This window comes from Danio aesculapii, chromosome 14 (assembly GCF_903798145.1).
Source record: "Danio aesculapii chromosome 14, fDanAes4.1, whole genome shotgun sequence".
Classification (NCBI taxonomy): domain Eukaryota; kingdom Metazoa; phylum Chordata; class Actinopteri; order Cypriniformes; family Danionidae; genus Danio; species Danio aesculapii.
The window spans coordinates 55,349,854-55,369,793 of NC_079448.1; the positions used below are offsets into that span (position 1 = coordinate 55,349,854).

The 19,940-nt window shown below is 39.6% G+C and overlaps 1 protein-coding gene across 1 annotated transcript in view; it reads right to left on the reverse strand.

The window, feature by feature from the left end:
* Positions 1–4,530: 4,530 nt before the first annotated feature.
* fam193b (family with sequence similarity 193 member B) overlaps positions 4,531–19,940 on the reverse strand; it is a 44,482-nt gene continuing 29,072 nt past the window's right edge. Inside the window, exons 5-10 of the mRNA XM_056472259.1 lie at positions 19,703–19,940; positions 16,521–16,707; positions 12,108–12,341; positions 7,980–8,916; positions 6,834–6,909; positions 4,531–4,918 (exon numbers count right to left, since the gene is read on the reverse strand). The exon at positions 19,703–19,940 is cut by the window's right edge and continues 168 nt beyond it. Of these exons, the coding sequence (XP_056328234.1) occupies positions 4,822–4,918; positions 6,834–6,909; positions 7,980–8,916; positions 12,108–12,341; positions 16,521–16,707; positions 19,703–19,940 (1,769 nt within the window). The 3' untranslated portion in view covers positions 4,531–4,821. The remainder of the gene's footprint in view (positions 4,919–6,833; positions 6,910–7,979; positions 8,917–12,107; positions 12,342–16,520; positions 16,708–19,702) is intronic.

Sequence of the window (19,940 nt, forward strand, 5' to 3'; positions counted from 1 at the left end):
GAAAAGTGACGTACTGGGGACGCAGGCTACGGCGGCCTGCAGGGGACTACGCTAAACTGTTTTATTAGTCTATGCGCTACAAGAAGCGGCAGTATTCGGCAGAAAGTCAACCAAATATGAACTATGGTGGATATTTTCCTCTTTATTTTGTTCTAAATGTGTTAACAAAGAATTGGAGGAAGCCTCAGTATCCATTTACAATGGATTATAAAGTGAAAGTTATCCATATTATGTAAGGCAGTTTCTAGCGAGTTTAATAAAATAAACTGAATGAAACTAAAGTATAATTGGTAAATGATGTGATTCTAATATTTCTCCTTACCGTTAAAAGTTATGCCATAGAGTTATATTTTTTTCTCTCTCTATTCCCTACTGAAAAAAACAGCTTAAACCAGCCTAGGCTGGTTGGCTGGTTTTAGCTGGTTAACCAGCCTGGTTTTAGAGGGGTTTCGGCCACTTCCAGGCTGGTTTCCAGCCATTTCCAGCCTGGTCTTAGTTGGTCAGGCTGGAAAATGACCAGCTTGACCAGCCTGGTTTAAGCTGGACATAGCTGGTTTTGGCTGGGTTCCCAGCCCGGTTTTAGCTGATCATCTGCCAGCCTGACCAGCTAAGACCAGGCTGGAAGTGGCCAAAACCCCTCTAAAACCAGCCTGGTCAACCAGCTAAAACCAGCCAACCAGTCTAGGCTGGTTTAGGCTGTTTTTTTCAGTAGGGTTTTGTGAACTTTACACAACTATGACCTGACAAATGCAGTTTTATATTATATTTAGGATTTCTCACTGTTTTCCCTGCAGTTATGAAAAAAATGGCAGGATATAGAGTTTATATCTTGATGTTTATGAGCTCAAGAGTCAAAATAGAAATATAGTGTGATATAGGGCTGGGCGATATGGCAAAAACACCATCTCGATAACTGTTTTCCATATTGAAGGATGACGATATAATATATATATATACACACATACAATATATGGTTTCAGCATCGATATCGTAATGTGCGAATATGCACAATAGTCACATCGCAAAGATATGCAATGTCCAGTCTGAATTACAGTTGACCAGGAGCTACAGAGTTATGTTTAATCCCTGTATTTATATGGACTTTATATGATTTATGCAAAAAAAAAAAAAAAACATTTCTTACTTAGAATTTTTGTCTTGTTTCTATCCTAAATATCTACATTTCATAGCGAAAACAAGATTATTTCACGTACCCCACGGACAGATCATTTCCTTAAAACAAGCAAAAAAAAAAACTGACGGTGAAAACTAAACAGGATTTTTACTTGGTCTTAGATATTTTCTTTTTTGATATTTGGACTAGAAACAAGAGAAGTAAGAAAAAAAATATATATTTTTTTGCATTGTGATTATTCTATTTCTGTAGCAGAATACTGTTAGTGGCCAATCACACCGAACTAGCTTTTTGCATTGAGGCGCATCTTTTGATTGATTTTCGAACAGCCGTGAATGTTTTGCGCGCTGCCAAAGAGCTTAGAATGACCAAGAGGCGACACTCAATAGAACATTCCATTGCAACAGCAGCGCCCAGCAACAGCATCGCGATTCAGCCATTTTGGAGTGAAAGAGATCATCCGTGTATTGGATCTTATTGCTGTCGCGATGGAAAGCCGCTGCTTTATTATTTATTTATTTAAAAAGTGCATTAAAGCTGAGATACAACCTAAAAGACGACGATACAACACTTACAATCACAATCATCAGCACTTTTAATAGTTTATTTTACAGACTTTTATTATGCTGTTTTTCTATTGGAATTTTCATTCCAAAATGGCCGCCGCGCCATCTAGTGGCTGTTTCCCAAATCACACTAGAGTGTCGCCTCTTGGTGACTCTATGCTCTTTGGCGCTGCTTATGCATCCTGCACGCCTCACATTTTAACCGCCTGCTGCGCATCGCGTTTTTACCATTGCGCGCTGTGCACTCGCAGAAAGTTATGGAAGGCCGTTGGGGCCAAGACGTAGAAACAACGCGTTAACATGTTGTAACGTTTTGGCCCCAACGGCCTTCCATATCCATCAAGCGTTGACGCTGAAACCCTGTGTGAATAGGGCGTTAGGGGCTGATCACATCGAACGTGTTTTTACGTTCCATAAACGTGAAACGATCTACAATGTTTTTTGTTGACAAGAAAACAGTAGCTAGGTGCGCCTTTTTATGTCACTAGGCACAGACTGAATCAGCTGCATATAGTGTGAGAGTGATTCTGTTGAAATTGTTATAATTGTGAAATTTAATAATATTGTGATATTCAAGATTTGTACAGTCATACAGCTCTGGATAACTTGAAACGCTAGTCTCTCCTTCATCTTTAAAAGTCTCTGTGGTGGTCTTTACAACAGACACCTCTGTCATCTGAACAGAAACCCAGACTTTGCTTTCGTTTGATTTGAGAATAAAAAAAGTTACGAATGACGCAACACGTTTTTTCCGCTCATAGTTGACTTTCTATGGAAGGCTGTTGGGGCCAAAACATATGCAACAACGCGTTAACACACAATTTAACGTGTTAAGTTGTTGCATATGTTTTGGCCCCAACGGCCTTCCATAGATGAAGGGTGTGTCTGAAGACGCGATCGTCATAGCAGCGTCAGCCAATAAAACAAGTCAGCAATCGGCTTCTGTCTGAGCAGAATTAGCATAAAGCGTTCTAATTGGCTGACGCTTCCTTTGGCACTTGAAAAGTTGAGAAACTCCCAACTACCGATGGACCCACAATTTAGTTCGCTTGACGTGACCCATTCGAAGTGAATGGGAAGCGCTGACACCCTGTGTGAATAGGGCGTTATACTCCTCAGAAAACGGTCAAATAGAGCTAATCAAACCATCTTCTGAAACTGTATTCATATTGCAATATATAATCGCAGATACATATAATATCGCAATATCGTGCAGCCCTAATCGATATATATTTCGATATAAGTTGTTATTGCTACCAGATTTAAGAGTATCCTATGACTGAAGCCACAAAGATTAGAAGGTCCGTTAAGCGGCATAACATATTGCATATCTCTAATATTAACACACTTTTAGATTCCCAGTGCACATTTCTGCTGTGTGATTGGCTCTCAGATCAATATAGGAGTAAAAAAGTCCAGAGCTTATCATTGTTATTGATATAAATATAATCATGATTCGATTGAATATCGTTTATGGGCCCAGCCCTACTGTGAGAGATGTACATTTGCAATTGTGAGTTAACATCACATATTGATTTGATATTATTCCTCCATATTAAACATTCTACAGTCAAGTCAGCTTAAAGAGTGAATAAATGAGGATAAATTTATAACTATAAATTGATCAAATGTATTTAATACCAATATAAATGACTCCTTTCTCCTATAAAATAGTTTAATTTAACGACTAAAATCTATTAATACTAGTCTCTCACCTAAAGTCTCTTTTGTTTATTAAGTTTCTTAAATTAAATACCAAAATATGAGTTCAATAATCAAACACAACACTTTATACTTTGATTTTTTTTTTCAAAACTGTCATGTTTTAATCTTTCGGCATGAAAGATCTTCACAGTATCAAAAGTGAATAATAATAATAATTATAATAATAATAATAATAAAAAAACAACAAAATAAAACAGAAAGCCAACATACACTTGGCCATTGATGGTATAGTATAAATCTACATTCCAAATGTTTAAGATAATGTTTTCTAGTTGAATATAACCTGGATAGAGTCAAAGATGTCGGAGAACGAAAGAAAAACAAAACAAAAACATCTCAAGAATCCTTCAAGGGAGATTTAGTCTAGCACAAACCCAGAGACCAACATCATCTGTACTTTTTTTTTTAAAACCGGGATGTGTGCAGACATACAGAGCAATGGAAAAGCGCCGTAGCACATCAGCAAAAGTCCTTGATTGCAGATGTAACGAACAAAGGCAGGTCTGGACGCGCTATTAAAATCTAAACTCACCGATCTGAAACCATCATGCAGCCAAAACACGGGTGCACATCCGGAGAGCCAACTACAGACAACAGCATTGAGAGGACGTGGTCACAGCACAGAGAAACATCCAAACCAGCACACGGAGGATCACTAGCGGACCAATCTGAAGGAGATCTGGAGGAGCGTCAACTAATAATCATGTTAGTTTTAGTAGAAACAAAACGGAGCATAACGGTGGTCAGTTTAACGCATCATGCAATGAAAACGCAGCTCATCTGTGTAGAAAACTCACACTCGCTTTTCATTTTTAGTGTCAATATTGGATTTATGCTCTTGAAAACATCCCAAAATGTCTCGTTGCTGTTTTTAAAGTACGACAAAAGTGCACGCTTTAATTCTGTGTGCTTGATGATCCAGATCTCTCTGCTTAAATTCACACGGACATCGTCATCTTCTAAATCTAAAACACAGCCTGGACATCTGAATGATCCCACATTTCCGCATCTATTCTAGGACTACAGTAATGTATGCGTGGTTTGAGCTCATAAAAGGTACCTTGGACAGGCTCAGGGGGGCAAACCGCTGTGTATTCTTGCGCATTTCATATTTTAAAAACATTTTTATTGTAAAAACAACCGTGTACATACGACACAAAGCAGTGGATCAGTACCCCAATCACAAGCTGCAGGTTTGTGGGACTGAGGTCAGGACGCAGCTAGAAATTAAAAAGTGTTTAATGATGATGATGATGGTGATGGTGGTGGTCTAAATCAATTTCCCGTGGCATAGAGAGGCAGAAGGGCTGTGAGCGGGCCGGTCGAGTGCTGGGTTTATGTACCCAAGGCCAAAAGGAGATTTCAGTACAGTTCTGCATCCGGCTCCTCCATCTGTTACTGAGCTGCATTTGAGGGCATCTTTTTGAGGCTGAAGTTGGACCAGTTCACCGCCACCTTCTGTCGGGTCTGTTTAGCAGAGTCCAGGCAAAACCTGAGGCCAAACAATATTGAGAAATAAGAAGCAAGTCGTTTCATCTACGACACTCTGTAAAGTCACAATGCAATCCACATTTGCTCCTCTTATTTGCATATGTAAATAGCAGTGCTTGTTATACGTGATGGATCTGTGCACTTCATTATTAAATGTATTTGCCTTCATACTTTTCATCAAATATTATAACCTACACTCAAAGTTTTATTATTATAATAATATATATTATTGGAAGTCTCCTCGAAATTAATTTTCTTTACCTCTGGACACATGGAATGCCTTTAGGGTGGGGCTATCAGTGGTTTTGGGCGGGGTTATTAATGGTTCAGTAAGGGGCTATCAGTGGTTTAGGGCGGAGCTATCAGTGGTTTGGGGCAGGGCTATCAGTCCTTTAGGGAGGAGCTATCAGTGCTTTAGGGTGGAGCTTTCAGTGCTTTAGGGAGGGGCTATCCGTCCATTTGAGTGGAGCTATCAGTGGTTTAGGGAGAGACTATCAGTGCTTTAGGGCGGGGCTTTCAGTGCTTTATGGCGAAGCTTTCAGTGCTTGAGGGTGGAGCTTTCAGTGCTTTAGGGTGGGACTATCAGTGCTTTAGGGCGGAGCTTTCGGTGCTTTAGGGAGAGGCTTTCAGTCCTTTTGGGTGGAGCTATCAGTGGTTTAGGGAGGGGCTATCAGTGCTTTAGGGTGGGGCTTTCAGTGCTTTAGGGCAGAGCTATCAGTTCTTAAGGAAGGAGCTATCAGTCCTTTGGGGCGGAGTTATCAGTTCTTTACGGCGGGGTTATCAGTTCTTTAGGGGGCGGAGCTATCAGTGCTTTGGGGAGGCTATCAGTGTTTTCTGTACATTAGGGAGGGGGTATCAGTGCTTTACGGGGGGCATATCAGTGCTTTCAGTCCTTTACAGAGGCGCTATCAGTGATTTAGGGAGGGTCTATCAGTGATTTAGGGAGGTGCTATCAGTGCTTTAGGGCGGGGCTTTTAGTGCTTTAGGGCGGAGCTTTCAGTGCCTTAGGGTGGGCTATCAGTGCTTTAGGATGGGGCTATCAGTGCTTTAGGATGGGGCTATCAGTGCTTTAGGATGGGGCTATCAGTGCTTTAGGATGGGGCTATCAGTGCTTTAGGATGGGGCTATCAGTGCTTTAGGATGGGGCTATCAGTGCTTTAGGAAGGAGCTATCAGTCCTTTGGGGCTATTAGAGTTTTCTGTACTTTAGGGAGGGGCTATCAGTGCTTTAGGGGGGCATATCAGTGCTTTCAGTTCTTTACAGAGGTGCTATCAGTGTTTAAATGAGCAGCTTTGAGTGCTTTAGGTCAAGACTATTAGTGCTTTAGGGCGGAGCTTTCAGTGCTTTAGGGTGGGCTATCAGTCCTTTAGGGAGGGGCTATTAGTCATTAAGGGAGGGGCTATCAGTGATTTAGGGAGGTGCTATCAGTCTTTTAGGGAGGGGCTATCAGTGATTTAGGGAGGGGCTATCAGTGATTTAGGGAGGGGCTATCAGTGATTTAGGGAGGGGCTATCAGTGCTTTACTACATTATACAATAAACAAACTCAAAGTCAGAAAAAATTACTTCATATATTATCATTTATTAAAATCATATTAATGATTCACATTTAATCGTAATTAAATATTTGTCATATATTTAAAAAATATATTGCATGAGTATATATGTAGCATATATAGCACCAAAGCAGCACATTCTTTGCTTCTGGACATGATATACATGCAAATAACTGAACTTACTGTAATTTAAAGACAATGCACTGATAACTGTAAGGCAAGTTTATTTATAAAGCACATTTCATAAACAATTTGGTAATTCAAAGAGCTGTAATTTAAATATGTAATGTAGTTTAAATACAAACAGTAATAATTATAATACAGATGTTTTGTTTTGGAAAACACTACTAATAAATATTACCTTTTGAAATATTCAACCTCGCGATCAATCTCATCCATTTCTGTAGGGTCCACGTCTTTGGGAAGAAACACATCATCTGCCAGAGAGAAATGGACAAATTTAAGCCACGAAGAGCTGGAAACTGTCTGGATAAAGATGATGTAAGGATATTGTGCAATATGATGATATATGTCATATGGATAAAATAAAAAGTCTATCATATTATGTTCTATTTTTTATATTGTTTACACTAATACTTTTCCTAGTTTTCATTGTAAAATTTCATTGCAAAATATTAATATTAGATGCCATAATGGGGATGCAGACAGAAACATGAATAACTGTATTGTGAGAAAGATGCGATCTCGAAACTATAAAGTCTACATTTTTGCATTTTATTTAGCAATATTTTTTATTTTCATGTTGGACCTGTAATCATTAATGATCATATTCGAATGAGTAGATTTATGAGTATAAACTTTAAAATATAACAAAACAAATAGTCATTTACATGTGCTCAAATATATATATGAGCAATTCCATGCAAATGTATATATATATACATACATATATATATATATATATATATATATATATATATATATATATATATATATATATATATATATATATAATACATACACATATATATATATATACATACATACACACATGTATACATATATATATATATATATATACACATACACACATTATACAGCAGAGGGCGCTCTAATCTTAACCTCTGAAAGCCCAAGCTGATTTTTTACATGCATGTTTTATTTCTCTTTGCTATTTGGGCTTATTGAAACCTAATTAGAATTTAAAAAGTATCATAAATATTTGTTTTAACATGTTTTGACTATCTGAGAGTAAAAACAAACTTTTTGGCCCATTTCGGACAGTTAAAAATAGTGTTTGGGACATTTCATTTGCAGGATGACACTGTATGTCTGTAACAAAATATAAAACATTCAAAGTATTTCAAGTAGCCAATGTGGACACTCAAGCCCTAGGCGGTTAAGCAGAGAAGAGCTGTCTGTAAAGTATACAGCGCAGTCTGTTGATAAAAGCTAAGCTCAGAAACATCGCAATACATTTGGAAAATCAGTGCAGAATCATTTCAATTGATCACCTCAGCCATTACAACTCCCATAAGCCACTCACCGATAGCATTACTCGGCTTCTCCATCTTGTTTTTGTTCTTGTTCTTAGTCTTCCCCTTGGGCTGCTGTGCACTGGGAGTGTTGCTGATGCTTTTAGTGTCTCCGTCATGCTCCGATCTGCTTCCCCGTGTGTCCGACAGCTCGTTTTTCACCCTCTGTTGTGTGTTTGCTCCAGTATTATGATGACCATTGGATGTCGTCTGCTTACACACTTTCACCTCCTCCACTTTCTTATTTCCGTTCTTCTGTGCATCCGGCTGCTGTGCTTTGCATCCCCCTTTAGTGCTCTTATCACAATCCGCCGCTTTTATGTCCTGCGTTTTATGCGTTGATGTTTTTGCACTGATGTCCTGCTGCTTTTTACTCTTCTTCATCTTGGCTCCAGCTAAACTCTTGATCTCGGGCAGCGCTTCACTGGGTTTAGCGGCGTTCGGGGTGGATTCTGGAGTCGGGATTCTTTCTGGCGAGCGCACGCGGATGAGTTTGGAAAGACTGGGCGTAGAGTGAAGCCTCTGGATGTCTTTGGCGGCTGTAGTCGTGTCTTCCCAACCGTTCACGATGTCCAGATCTCTCTTAAAGTTCCTCAGCGAGAGCGGCGCCAGGTCCAGATCGATCTGCTGCAGATCAGACGATCCGTTGAGGTGAGAAAGCAAATGATTTCCTTCAAGCGTCGCGGCTTTTTTGGGGAAGTCGTTGACGTCCAGGTTGAGGTCGTACATGCTGAAGGAGGCGCGGATGGAGTCTTTGATGGTGTTTTTGATCTCCTCCAGACGACTGGTCAGGAAGCTGTTCACGCGCTCCAGCTCTAGCTGAGGCCACTCCAGGAGCCGGTTAGCATCTGCGTCTGGAGCCGAGTCCTCCATGGGGTCTGGAGGTGAAGCGGAGCGTGGTTCACTGCCGACCGCATCCATACTGCCCTGAAGAGCCCGCTCCTTGTCCTGGTGAGAGAGTTTAGTTATATTTATAAATGTAATATTTATATCTAAAACAAATCATATATAATATATACAGTTCAAAATCATTAGCCCTTTTCTTTTCACATATTTCTCAAATGATGTTGAACAGATTCAGGAATTTATCACAGTATTTCCTCTAATATTTTTTCCTCTGGAGAAAGTCTTATTTGTTTTATTTTGGCTAGAATGAAAGCAGTTCTTAATTTATTTAAACCCATTTTTAGGTCAATATTATTGCCTAATTACCCTAACTTTACCCTAATTACCCTAGTTAAGCCTTTAAATGTAACTTTAAGCTAAATACTAGTGTCTTGAAAAATACTCACTAATATCTAGTCTAATATTATTTACTGTCATCATGGCAAAGAGAAAATAAATCAGTTATTAGAGATGAGTTATTAAAACTATTATGATTAGAAATGTGTTGAAGAAAATCTCCATTAAACAGAAATTGGAGAAAAAATATACAGGGGGCTAATAATTCTGACCTCAACTGTACATGTATATATATATATATGAGGATTCAGTCACTGTTCAGCAGAGATGCGTTTGCATTCATACTACAATAGGCAAGCTGATGCAAAAGAAATCTCTGGATCTCTCTCTCTCTACACTGTATATATATGTGAATAATCATGATTTATCATTTGACAGTGCTAAAATTTACAGTTGAAGTCAGAATTATTAGCCCCCCTGTTTATTTTCTTCCCCAATTTCTGTTTAACGGAGAGCAGATTTCTTCAGCACATTTCTAATCATAATAGTGTTAATAACTCATCTGTAATAACTGATTTATTTTCTCTTTGTCATGATGACAGTAAATAATATTAGACTAGATATTCTTCAAGACATTTCTATACAGCTTAAAGTAGTAGGTAGTGCTGTCGCCTCACAGCAAGAAGGTTGCTGGTTTGAGCCTCGGCTGGGTCAGTTGACATTTCTGTGTGGAGTTTGCATGTTCTCCCTGCGTACGCGTGGGTTTCCTCCGGGTGCTCCGGTTTCCCCCACAGTCCAAAGAGATGAATTGGGAAGGCTAAATTGTCCATAGTGTATGAGTGTGAATGAGTGTGTGTGTGGATGTTTCCCAGAGATGGGTTGCGGCTGGAAGGGCATCCGCTGTGTAAAAACGTGCTGGATAAGTTGGCGGTTCATTCTGCTGTGGCGACCCCAGATTAATAAAGGGAATAAGCCGAAAAGAAAATGAATAAATAAGACTTTCTCCAGAAGAAAAAATATAATCAGACATACTGTGAAAATGTCCTTGCTCTGTTAAACATTATTTGGGAAATATTTAAAGAAGAAAAACAAATCAAAGGGGGCTAATAATTCTGACTTAAACAGGAGGTTATATGGTGTGTTATTCATTGCAGAGCTCCTCTATTAAAGAAGAAAACAAAACCCTGCAAGTTCTGAAAGAGCACAAGCCTCAGCCAAGTAAGAATAAGTATTGTAAAAGTAACACACGGCATTACTTACCATAAAAAGTAACTAAGTAATGTAAGCAGTTACTTTTTTGGGGGAGTACCTCAATATTGTCATGCGTTACTTCCAGAAGTAACTTTCTCCAACACTACACTGTACAAATATCTGTAAAATTAGCAGTTTTCCATATTTTGTGAATCCTGTTTTTATGTTTCTGCTGTTGAATTGCATTGTGGACTCTTGATCTGTCTTCCAACAACCTTTAACCTTGAAAAGTTTCAAATTAGGCTGCATGTACACTGCAGATCTTGATGGTCAATTCAGATTTTGTGACTGTATCTGATGTTTTTGATGACCTGCTTACATCATCTTTTAAAAGTGACTCGTATCCGATCGTCTGCATTTACACAGCACACGGCAAAGGCGCAATGACCAGAAAAAAAAGAGCGGGCGCTGACTAACAGCTGATAATTAAAGAGTGCTCTTTCCTCTATTCCTGTATGTAATCTGGTCACAGCTTTTGACAAGCTGTTTTACTATAGTTTATGACAGAAAGGTTCTCATTTGTCCATCTTCTTTTAATATATATATAGGCTTTTTTAAACCTTTAGGCATCTTAATGTCATGTCCATGGCGTGATTTAAGCTCATGCTGATGCACTTGTTTTATATTAGTTTATATTGGTTATGTGGTGGACATTGCGCTCTCTCGCTCTCGTTAACATGCTTAAATACCTGTGCTACATGACAATATAAAGCTGTTTTAGTCCTCGTGTGTGAGATTTAAGGTTCGCGACTCTACTGAAGTCTATTCTGAAATGAAAGTGTCAGAGTTGACGTCATTGGCTATGGTTTTTAATGACGCGTGACTCGCATTGACAGGTGAAAATCTGATCTGCCTGCTTACATTGCAGACACGAGGGCACAGATCCAATTCATATCGGATAAATTTCCACATATGAACAAGGCCTGAATCTGATTTGAGTTAATCGGAATCCATGTGATTTGTTCCTGCTTACATGTACATGGGCCAGAAACAAATCAGAATTGAGTCACTTGAACAGCGCAGTGTAAACGCAGCCTAAGTGACACTTATGAACATGTTTAATAGTCTGCAGTGCTTTGTTGGTGTTGTATATTACACTACAGAAACCGTGTGATAAACTGCAGCTCATTTTCTGTTATTTTACAGACTTATTTCCCTACATTTTATTTCTTATACATTATATTATTATTTTAGACGACTAAAATGTCAATAAAAGTCTCTTTGTTAAACTGTAGAGTTGAATTTATAACATCAGAGCTGGACAGAGCAGAGATCATTCATTCATTTTACTTCAGCTTAGTCCCTTATTTATCAGGGACCACCACACCGGAATGAATCGCCAACTACTCCAGAATGTTTTATGCAGCGGATGTCCTTCCAGCTGCAACCCAGTACTGGGAAACACCCATACACACACACACTCACACTAGAGACAATTTGGTTAATCAATTCCCCTATAGCGCATGTGTTTGGACTGTGGGGGAAACCGGAGCACCCGGAGGAAACCCACGCCAACACGGGGAGAACATGCAAACTACACACAGAAATGCTAACTGACCCTGCTGAGACTCAAACCTGCGACCTTTTTGCTGTGAGGCCACAGTGCTGACCACGGAGCCACCGTGCAATGCAGTTTACAACCGCAGTAAACACACAAAATACGGTATTATTCACACAGAAAAGTCAAATAAAAGCAATCCCTGTACCTTCTTCTTCTGTTTGTGCCGTGCCCGTTTTGCCGCCTTGGCGCTGTTGACGGGTTTGGGCTCGGTGCTGTTGATGAAGTCCAGCAGTTCGTCCACGTCTCGGTGGTCGATGGCACTGGGCGCCGCCGGGTCCAGATCCTGCCTCTGGGGAAGCTCTTCTTTACGGCGGGTCAGTCTGGAGCGCAGCTTTTCCCGAATCTCAGCATAGTTGCGACTGGTGGGAGCAGCTGGAGGCTGGACAGGGGAGAACAGAGCTGTTATAGCAGAGCTGGTAAAGAATGATTACAGCTGAAGTCTATTATATAAACTATTCACCCTCCTGTGCATTTTTTCTTTTTAAATATTTCCCAAATGATGTTGAACAGATTCAAGAATTTTTCCGCAGTATTTCCTGTAATATTTTTTCTTCTGGAGAAAGTCTTATTTGTTTTATTTCGGCTAGATCTAAAGTTTTAATAACCATTTTAAGCTCAATATTATTAGCCCCCTTAAGCAATATTAGTTTTGGATTATCTCCAGAACAAACCACTGTTATACAATGACTTGCCTAATTACCCTAACTTTACCCTAATTACCCTAGTTAAGCCTTTAAATGTCACTTTAAGCTGTATAGAAGTGTCTTGAAGAATATCTAGTCTAATATTATTTGCTGTCATCATGACAAAGAGAAAATAAATCAGTTATTAGAAATGAGTTATTAAAACTATTATGATTCAGGAGGTCGAATAATTCGGACTTCATCTGTATATGCAATCTGGAAAAATCAGGTACTTGTGATTAGGGTGCTGCTGAATGATCCTGGAAAACTAAACTCTAAAGTTACCTAATAGGGTAATGTAATTGGTAATCAGTAACTCAGCATAAATAAGGACACCCCCTTTTAAAAATCAATGTCCATTTCTCTGTGAATATAGATGAGATATTTTGGTACATTTAAACAAGATTTTATTCAACAGGTATATTCAATAAAATAAGAGTTTGGTCACCAAACATCCTTAGGAACAGAAAGATAAAGCATTTAAATTCAAACAATATTTAAACTACAAAATATCAACTAAAATTAAGATTTTTTATGTTTCTCTTTATTTTTCCCGTTTATTCATTCATTTTCATCCACTTTTCCGGGGCTGGGTAGTGGGGGGCAATGAAAAAATCCCAGACTTCCCTCTCCCCAGACACTTCCTCCAGCTCCTCCGGGGGGGATCCAGAGACATTCCCAGGCCAGCCGAGACACATAGTCCCTCCAGCGTGTCCTGGGTCATCCCGTAGGCCTCCTCTCGGTGTGACATGACTGGAAAATCTCCCTAGGTAGGCGTCCAGGAGGAATCCGAAACAGATGCCCGAGCCACCTCAGCTGACTTCACTGGATGTGGAAGAGCTGCGGCTCTACTCTGAGCTCCTCCCAGGTGACGGAGCTCCTCATCCTATATATAAGGTTGTGCCCTGCCACCCTGCGTTTCGGCTGCTTGTATCTGAGATCTTGTACTTTTGGTCATGACCCAAAGCTCATGACCATAGGTGAGAGTAGGAACATAGATTGAGCGGTATATTTGCCTTTCAGCTCAACTCCACCTTTACCACAATGCACCAGTACTTCGACCGCATTACTGCTGCCGCTGCACCGATCCGCCTGTCAATCTCACGCTTCATCCTTCCCTCACTCATGAACAAAACACCAAAATACCTGAGCTCCTCCACCTGGGGTAAGGACCTTCCTCCAACCTGGAGATGGGTGTATAATTTTTGGACTGTGATCTTCACATTTTAGTTAGATTAGTTCCAGTTTTGTCTTTGGTACCGACTAATCTAATGTACTGTATATAACTAATATATTACTGTAAAGCATCCTGTAGAAAATATTACTCTGAACTCATACATATATGAATAGACAGAATATATGATTTTTTTTTTTTCCAATCCATTACTAGTTGAGAGGAACTGTGCGTAGGCCTGTCATGATATGCATATTTATTTATTGCACCAAAATATATTGTGATAAACAATATAATATCATCACAATGCAAGTACACTCTTCTAAAGAACATTTCCTATTTCATTATTAAGAATATTTCATTTGATTATAGTCATTTTAACAGTTTAATAATTCAGCTTTGGAATCAGAATGTGAAACGCATATCCTAATTAAATAATAATAAATGTTAACAATAAAGTGCAAGGTGAAGAGTAACAGAGGCTGCGATATCTGCTACCAGATCTATTTTCAGGCGTCAGACACCCACATGAAAATATCCAATAGAGACAGAGATGTTGCACAATCAGCTAAATGTTACTAGAATAGTTTTTTAATGTATAGGTAATATATTACATCACCAGAAATCAGTGCTTCCCAAACATAGACTTTACTTGCGTGGGCCACCCAGGTATATTAACGGCCGCCCATGTATATTTGATGACAGGTTGTTTTTTACCAATATTATCATCCTTTTACACTTTTGTATCCGCCCAAGATAACCAAACATCCGTGTTCGATTAACCAGAGGAAAATCTTCTCTCGTCCTACATATTTCATACTGCTCATTGTGTGTGTGTGAAAACGGTCAACAACACTTCCCTTCTGCAGACAGTCTCACTTGCTCTGCAGAGAACCACAGAGATGCGCCTGTATGGGGCTTAGTAATGTGTCCGGCCAGTGTTTCTAAATCTTCTAAAATGTCCAGGAGTCGACTTTTGCTTTCGCTTTCTAAAGTTGTTGCATTTTTACATTATTCTTTTATTAAAGACTACTTTCCGCGTGGCTTCACAGCTGACAGCGCGCACAGCCGCGAGACCGAGAGAAAAAGTAAACAACAGACGCTTTAATCTGAATGATTAATAAAACTTTACTGTATACTTGGAGATAGGGTTGGGCGATGTCGACCAATTTGGCAAAGTACGATGTCTAATGTGAAACATCGCAATGGATGATGGCATTGTCGTAGTAGACGGCGGTGAATTTATTATTTATGAATAATTAATAACAGATTATTTATTTGTAGCCTACTGTTTCAACTACCTGACCCACATGGTCTTAGTTTTAAGCATAACCAAATCATAAATAAATAAAAGAGTAGTTACACACAAATCACCACCTGTCAATCACTTTTCCCACAGGACTCTGGCATGAATAGTCAGAGTGATCTGTGTCGTTATAATGGCATCCACAAACTTGGCTGGTAAAAAGGTGCACAACCAACAGGAACCAACCAACAGTATCTGAGGTTTAGCTAACATGAGTACAAGCGTGAAAGCGAATGATTGAAGCAGTGTACTGACGCTGTGACACGTTACCTGATAGATTCAACAGACCGAAGAGTCGTTAGATAGAGACAAGATGAATTAAACATCACGTTTAACAACTATAATGAGACGCCATCCAGCGAGACATCCTTGATAATCTGTCTGACGTGCACTGCTCAAAGCACCCACTGACTGCCTGGAGCTCAGACGTGCACATATGCTGCAGCACATGCCAGAGTGTGTGTGTGTGTGTGTGTGTGTGTGTGTGTGTGGTCACGTGATGTGCGTTTTCAGTGGTATAGTGTGGATGGAGATCTTTTCAGAAATGCTAGAATTAATGTTTTCATTCTAAAATGCCATTTTAAAACTAAGACGCATTAGACGGGGCCTCAGTGTGTATTTTTCGCAAGCGAGTTGCTGGCCCGGGGGGGATGGGGGGAGTATCGCGATGCCGGCTCAGCATCGTGATGTCTAACGGCCATCGGCGATGGATGATGGCATCGTCTATCAACCCAAGCCTACTTGGAGAGGGCGAAATGACATCTGAACTGGCTGCAAAATATATGTACACCATTAGAAATGGTCAATCAACTCATTTGCCTTATTTTAATAATCTACACTTTTTATTCTAATTATTAATTAAATATTAATAAATGTTATCCATTTTAGATATTGTCTGTTTTTTTTCCTTTTCCTGTCATTTATTTGTCATTTGCTGTATATGTTATTTATTTGATGATGTTGACATATTATATATTTTATGCATATCTAAAATGCTTTGCTAATACTTTACTAAATGTCATGCCAATAAAGCAACCTAAACTTTCATTCTCTTTCAACAGCCTTTTGTATAACAGTGTCATAATAAGTGAAAGTATTGTTTAAAATTACATTATTTTATGTGTCACATGTAGTTAACCGTTCATGTGTCGTGAGTAAAGGATGTGTTTCAATACGGAAGTATATTTCAAACCTGTGGGAAGCGCTGGAAATGATTAAGGACACATGATGTCCATGTGTTGTGCGATAAGTCCATATATTGATTCTTGTGGCAGGCCTAACTGTGCGACCATACTCAGATTTCGACCCAGAAACTGATCCTCAAGCGCTGAGAAAAGCAATGGGTTTTGGTCCATCAGGCAGAGCAGATAAACATGAGTATTCGGAGAAGCATACCGCGTTGTGGCCGAAGAACTCGCAGTAGCAGCAGTCACAGTATTTTCCGTCCTTCTGGTTGTTGGATGAAGATGCACAGGAACTGCGCTCAGAGCTGCTGTCCTCATCGTCTCCTTCCTCCAGCTCGCAGGGCGAAGCGTGACACAGCGATCCGTTGGGTACCTTGTGTCCTTTACAAGCCTGGTCCCTGCTCACACACACAATAGATCAAACATCACACTTCAATTGCAAAGCCATGACAGCATATAATCATGCATTCCTGATTGGTGCTGTTTTCCCTGTTGGAAAGACGTACAATTAGTCATTTTTTCTGTTGATCATCAGTTGCAGTGCAAAAAAGAGATTAGGTTCTAGCTTTATACACTATAATCTGCGGTTTTACTCCACAGAACTCGCATAAAATCCAGAAACTCTTTTGCACCGGCCTAGGCGATATGGCCAAAAAAATGATCACGATAATTTGTACCAGTCGATATTGATAATTATCACGATAAATGTCAAATCTTTATATCAATCAATTTTATAGGATTTTCAGCATGCCAATCCCTTTGTGCAGCCGATTGTACACACTTTGTGAGAGGTTTTAGCTGTCTGACAATATAAATAAAAAATAATAAACAAAACAACAATCGTAATCATTTTTCAGCAATTACTGTTCAAGTTTTCAACAATCAAAGACATTACCCTACAAGATCTACAACACCAGAACAAATATCAAACAGGTTTGGAGCAAGTAAAAGGTGAGTTAATGGTGACAGAACATTCAGTTTTGCATGAACTCTCCTTTTAATAGTGAGTATGGTGAATTTTGGGTAAGCTATCCTTTAATATACATTTTATTTAGGCATGCTAATGATTACTTGATGATCTATTGATTGTCAATAACCCTTTAATCGACAGACCTCATCGATGACTGATTAAGCATGGACATTGTAGTGTCTGGATGGTTTAATGACATTAATTGTGAGAGAAACAAAAACTTACATATTCAGATATTCCTATGCTTACAAAAACAGCTATTAGCAATGTGAAGAAACCTGGGAGCGTTATCTCCAGAAAAAGATATTCTTTGCCAACTAGCAGCTATAACCTTGGAAGACAAGACTCCAGGAAGACTGCCTGGATGACTGCCCAAATGCTGATGTAATAGAAGAAATGCTTTGATATGTTTGTATTCAAATACGTCAGTTTAGAGAGTAGACACAAAGGGATTTCTTCTATGTATTAACAGATATACTCAAGTATATCAAACTTTAGATATTCTCTAGTATATCAGACACCAATTTCAACTTTGCTGTGTATTTACTGAGGGGTTTTCTACGCCTGTAATCAAGGCTGGAATACTGTATAAAAGGCTGGTGCAGACAGACCAGCAGCGCGCTTAAACTGACTTCTGTATACTGAATGTCTTAGGCCCTTTATTCTCAATAGAGGATAAAGTAAAGGATTTTGTTTTGTTATTGTGATTGTTTTATTCTTCTTTTTAACTGGATTTATTTTATTAATAAAAGTATATTTTATTAATTTTCTTCAATGGAGTTGACATTGGCCTCATTCGCAACACCCATCAAGGTATGAATCTAATTTATTCCTTGAACATTACAATTTAAGGTCCTAAACAAAACTCTAGCTAATAAATATAGGCAAGAGAGGTTTCTGGTTTCTTTATTTAATTAGGGTATTAGATAAAGGTATCCAGTACTACATTTAAAGGTTAAGTTATGCTTTGTGCTGTGAGAAGCGTCCATGCATTACAGAATCAAGTATGTGCAGTTTACTTTACCTTATGGAGTCACCCTCTTGACATTACATATTGCGGGATGCATAAAACCCTGTTATGCGCAGATCTCGGTTATATCCGCGGGTGTTTTAACCAATTTTATCAGACAAACTGACACGAATAGGCCTATGCAGACTCATTTTAAAAATCGCGTATCATGGCGGGACATGCAGGGAGCATCTCTATTCACACAACAAGTTTCTGAGTTCTCTCACCCTTCAGATCGAGTTGATTCTTCCGAGGTAATCTAACAATACTATCAGTGCTGCGAATAATTTGTAAAGACTCATCCGAGCCGCTTGATTAGATGAACTGAAACCGTGAAAACAGTTTGATGGATTGTTTTGGCGCTAAAGCATATATAGCGAACTTTTGAAGCGCTTCACCTCAGATGTTATTCGTTCTGCTTGTTGATGTTGTAGACGACTGACCGACATAAAATAAGTGTCTTCAAGTGTTTGTTGAGATTGTGTGGTCTGTTATAGTGTCTTTTCGTTTTTCTTCTCGTAAGGCACGGCTTTCGAAAATGATGACGAGACTCATGCATTGATGCTTGTAGACGGTCCATGTTTACCAACGCTTGTTTCTAGCATCTTGTTTCTAGCTTCAACACCAGCATCTTCATAAGGGTGGCATTGATTTAAATGATGAAACAGGTGTAATACGAGTCGTCTGCATAGTTTGCTCTGTCACGTTGCTCTGTTTTGCTGTCACACTGCAAAAAACTAAGTAGCTCCAGACTACTTAAGTTTAGTGACGTTTCTTGTCAACAATGACTGTGATCTTATTTTTTTTCTTACTCCTCCAAGTGCAACTAACATGGCTGTAAACTTGTCCTACGTGCGGCATCTGGAAGTGCAGGCTGCAAAATGCCTGCGCAGCGTTACGCATGCATAAACTTTATCAAACTGTCATCATCGTTTTATCGAAAAATTGTATATCGTGATAATTACCTTTCTCGAACTATCGCCCAGCCCCACACAGGACTATCTAAAGCAGGGGTGGGCAAACTCGGTCCTGGAGGACCGGTGTCCTGCATAGTTTAGCTTCAAATCTGATCAAACACACCTGAACATGCTAATCAGTGTCTCCAAGATCACTAATTATCTATAAGCAGGTGTGTTTGATCAGAGTTGGAGCTAGACTGTGCAGGACACCGGCCCTCCAGGACCGAGTTTGCCCACCCCTGATCTAAAGGGTTAATGCTGCCAACAAATTTGACCTCAAACCAGCAACAATCAAGAATGCTTGAGTATATGCTGTCATGGCTTTGCAATCAATAAATGTCATAATGGAAGTCAATGGGGCAAAATCAGCCCCCAACATAACCAAAGGGGAGTCAATTTGAACAAGGGTTAAACATCAAACATGTAGCATCATATTGCACAGAGTCCATGCTCACCTGCAGGCCCCAGGCGTCATGTGTCCAGCATTGGGTGATGCTACAGAGCTGCCGTTACTGTGTCCGTTGCACGGGTGACTGCATCCTATAAGCGAGTTGCTAAGTTTGCCGTGTTGCGTGTTAACAGCGGGAATGTGTGCGTTCTTGCAGGCGCTGGGCTTGTGTAGGGCCACCGGACTGTCCGGCCCGCTCGAGTGCTTGGCTGCAGGAGCGTGAATGTTTGGTACCAACGGGGAAA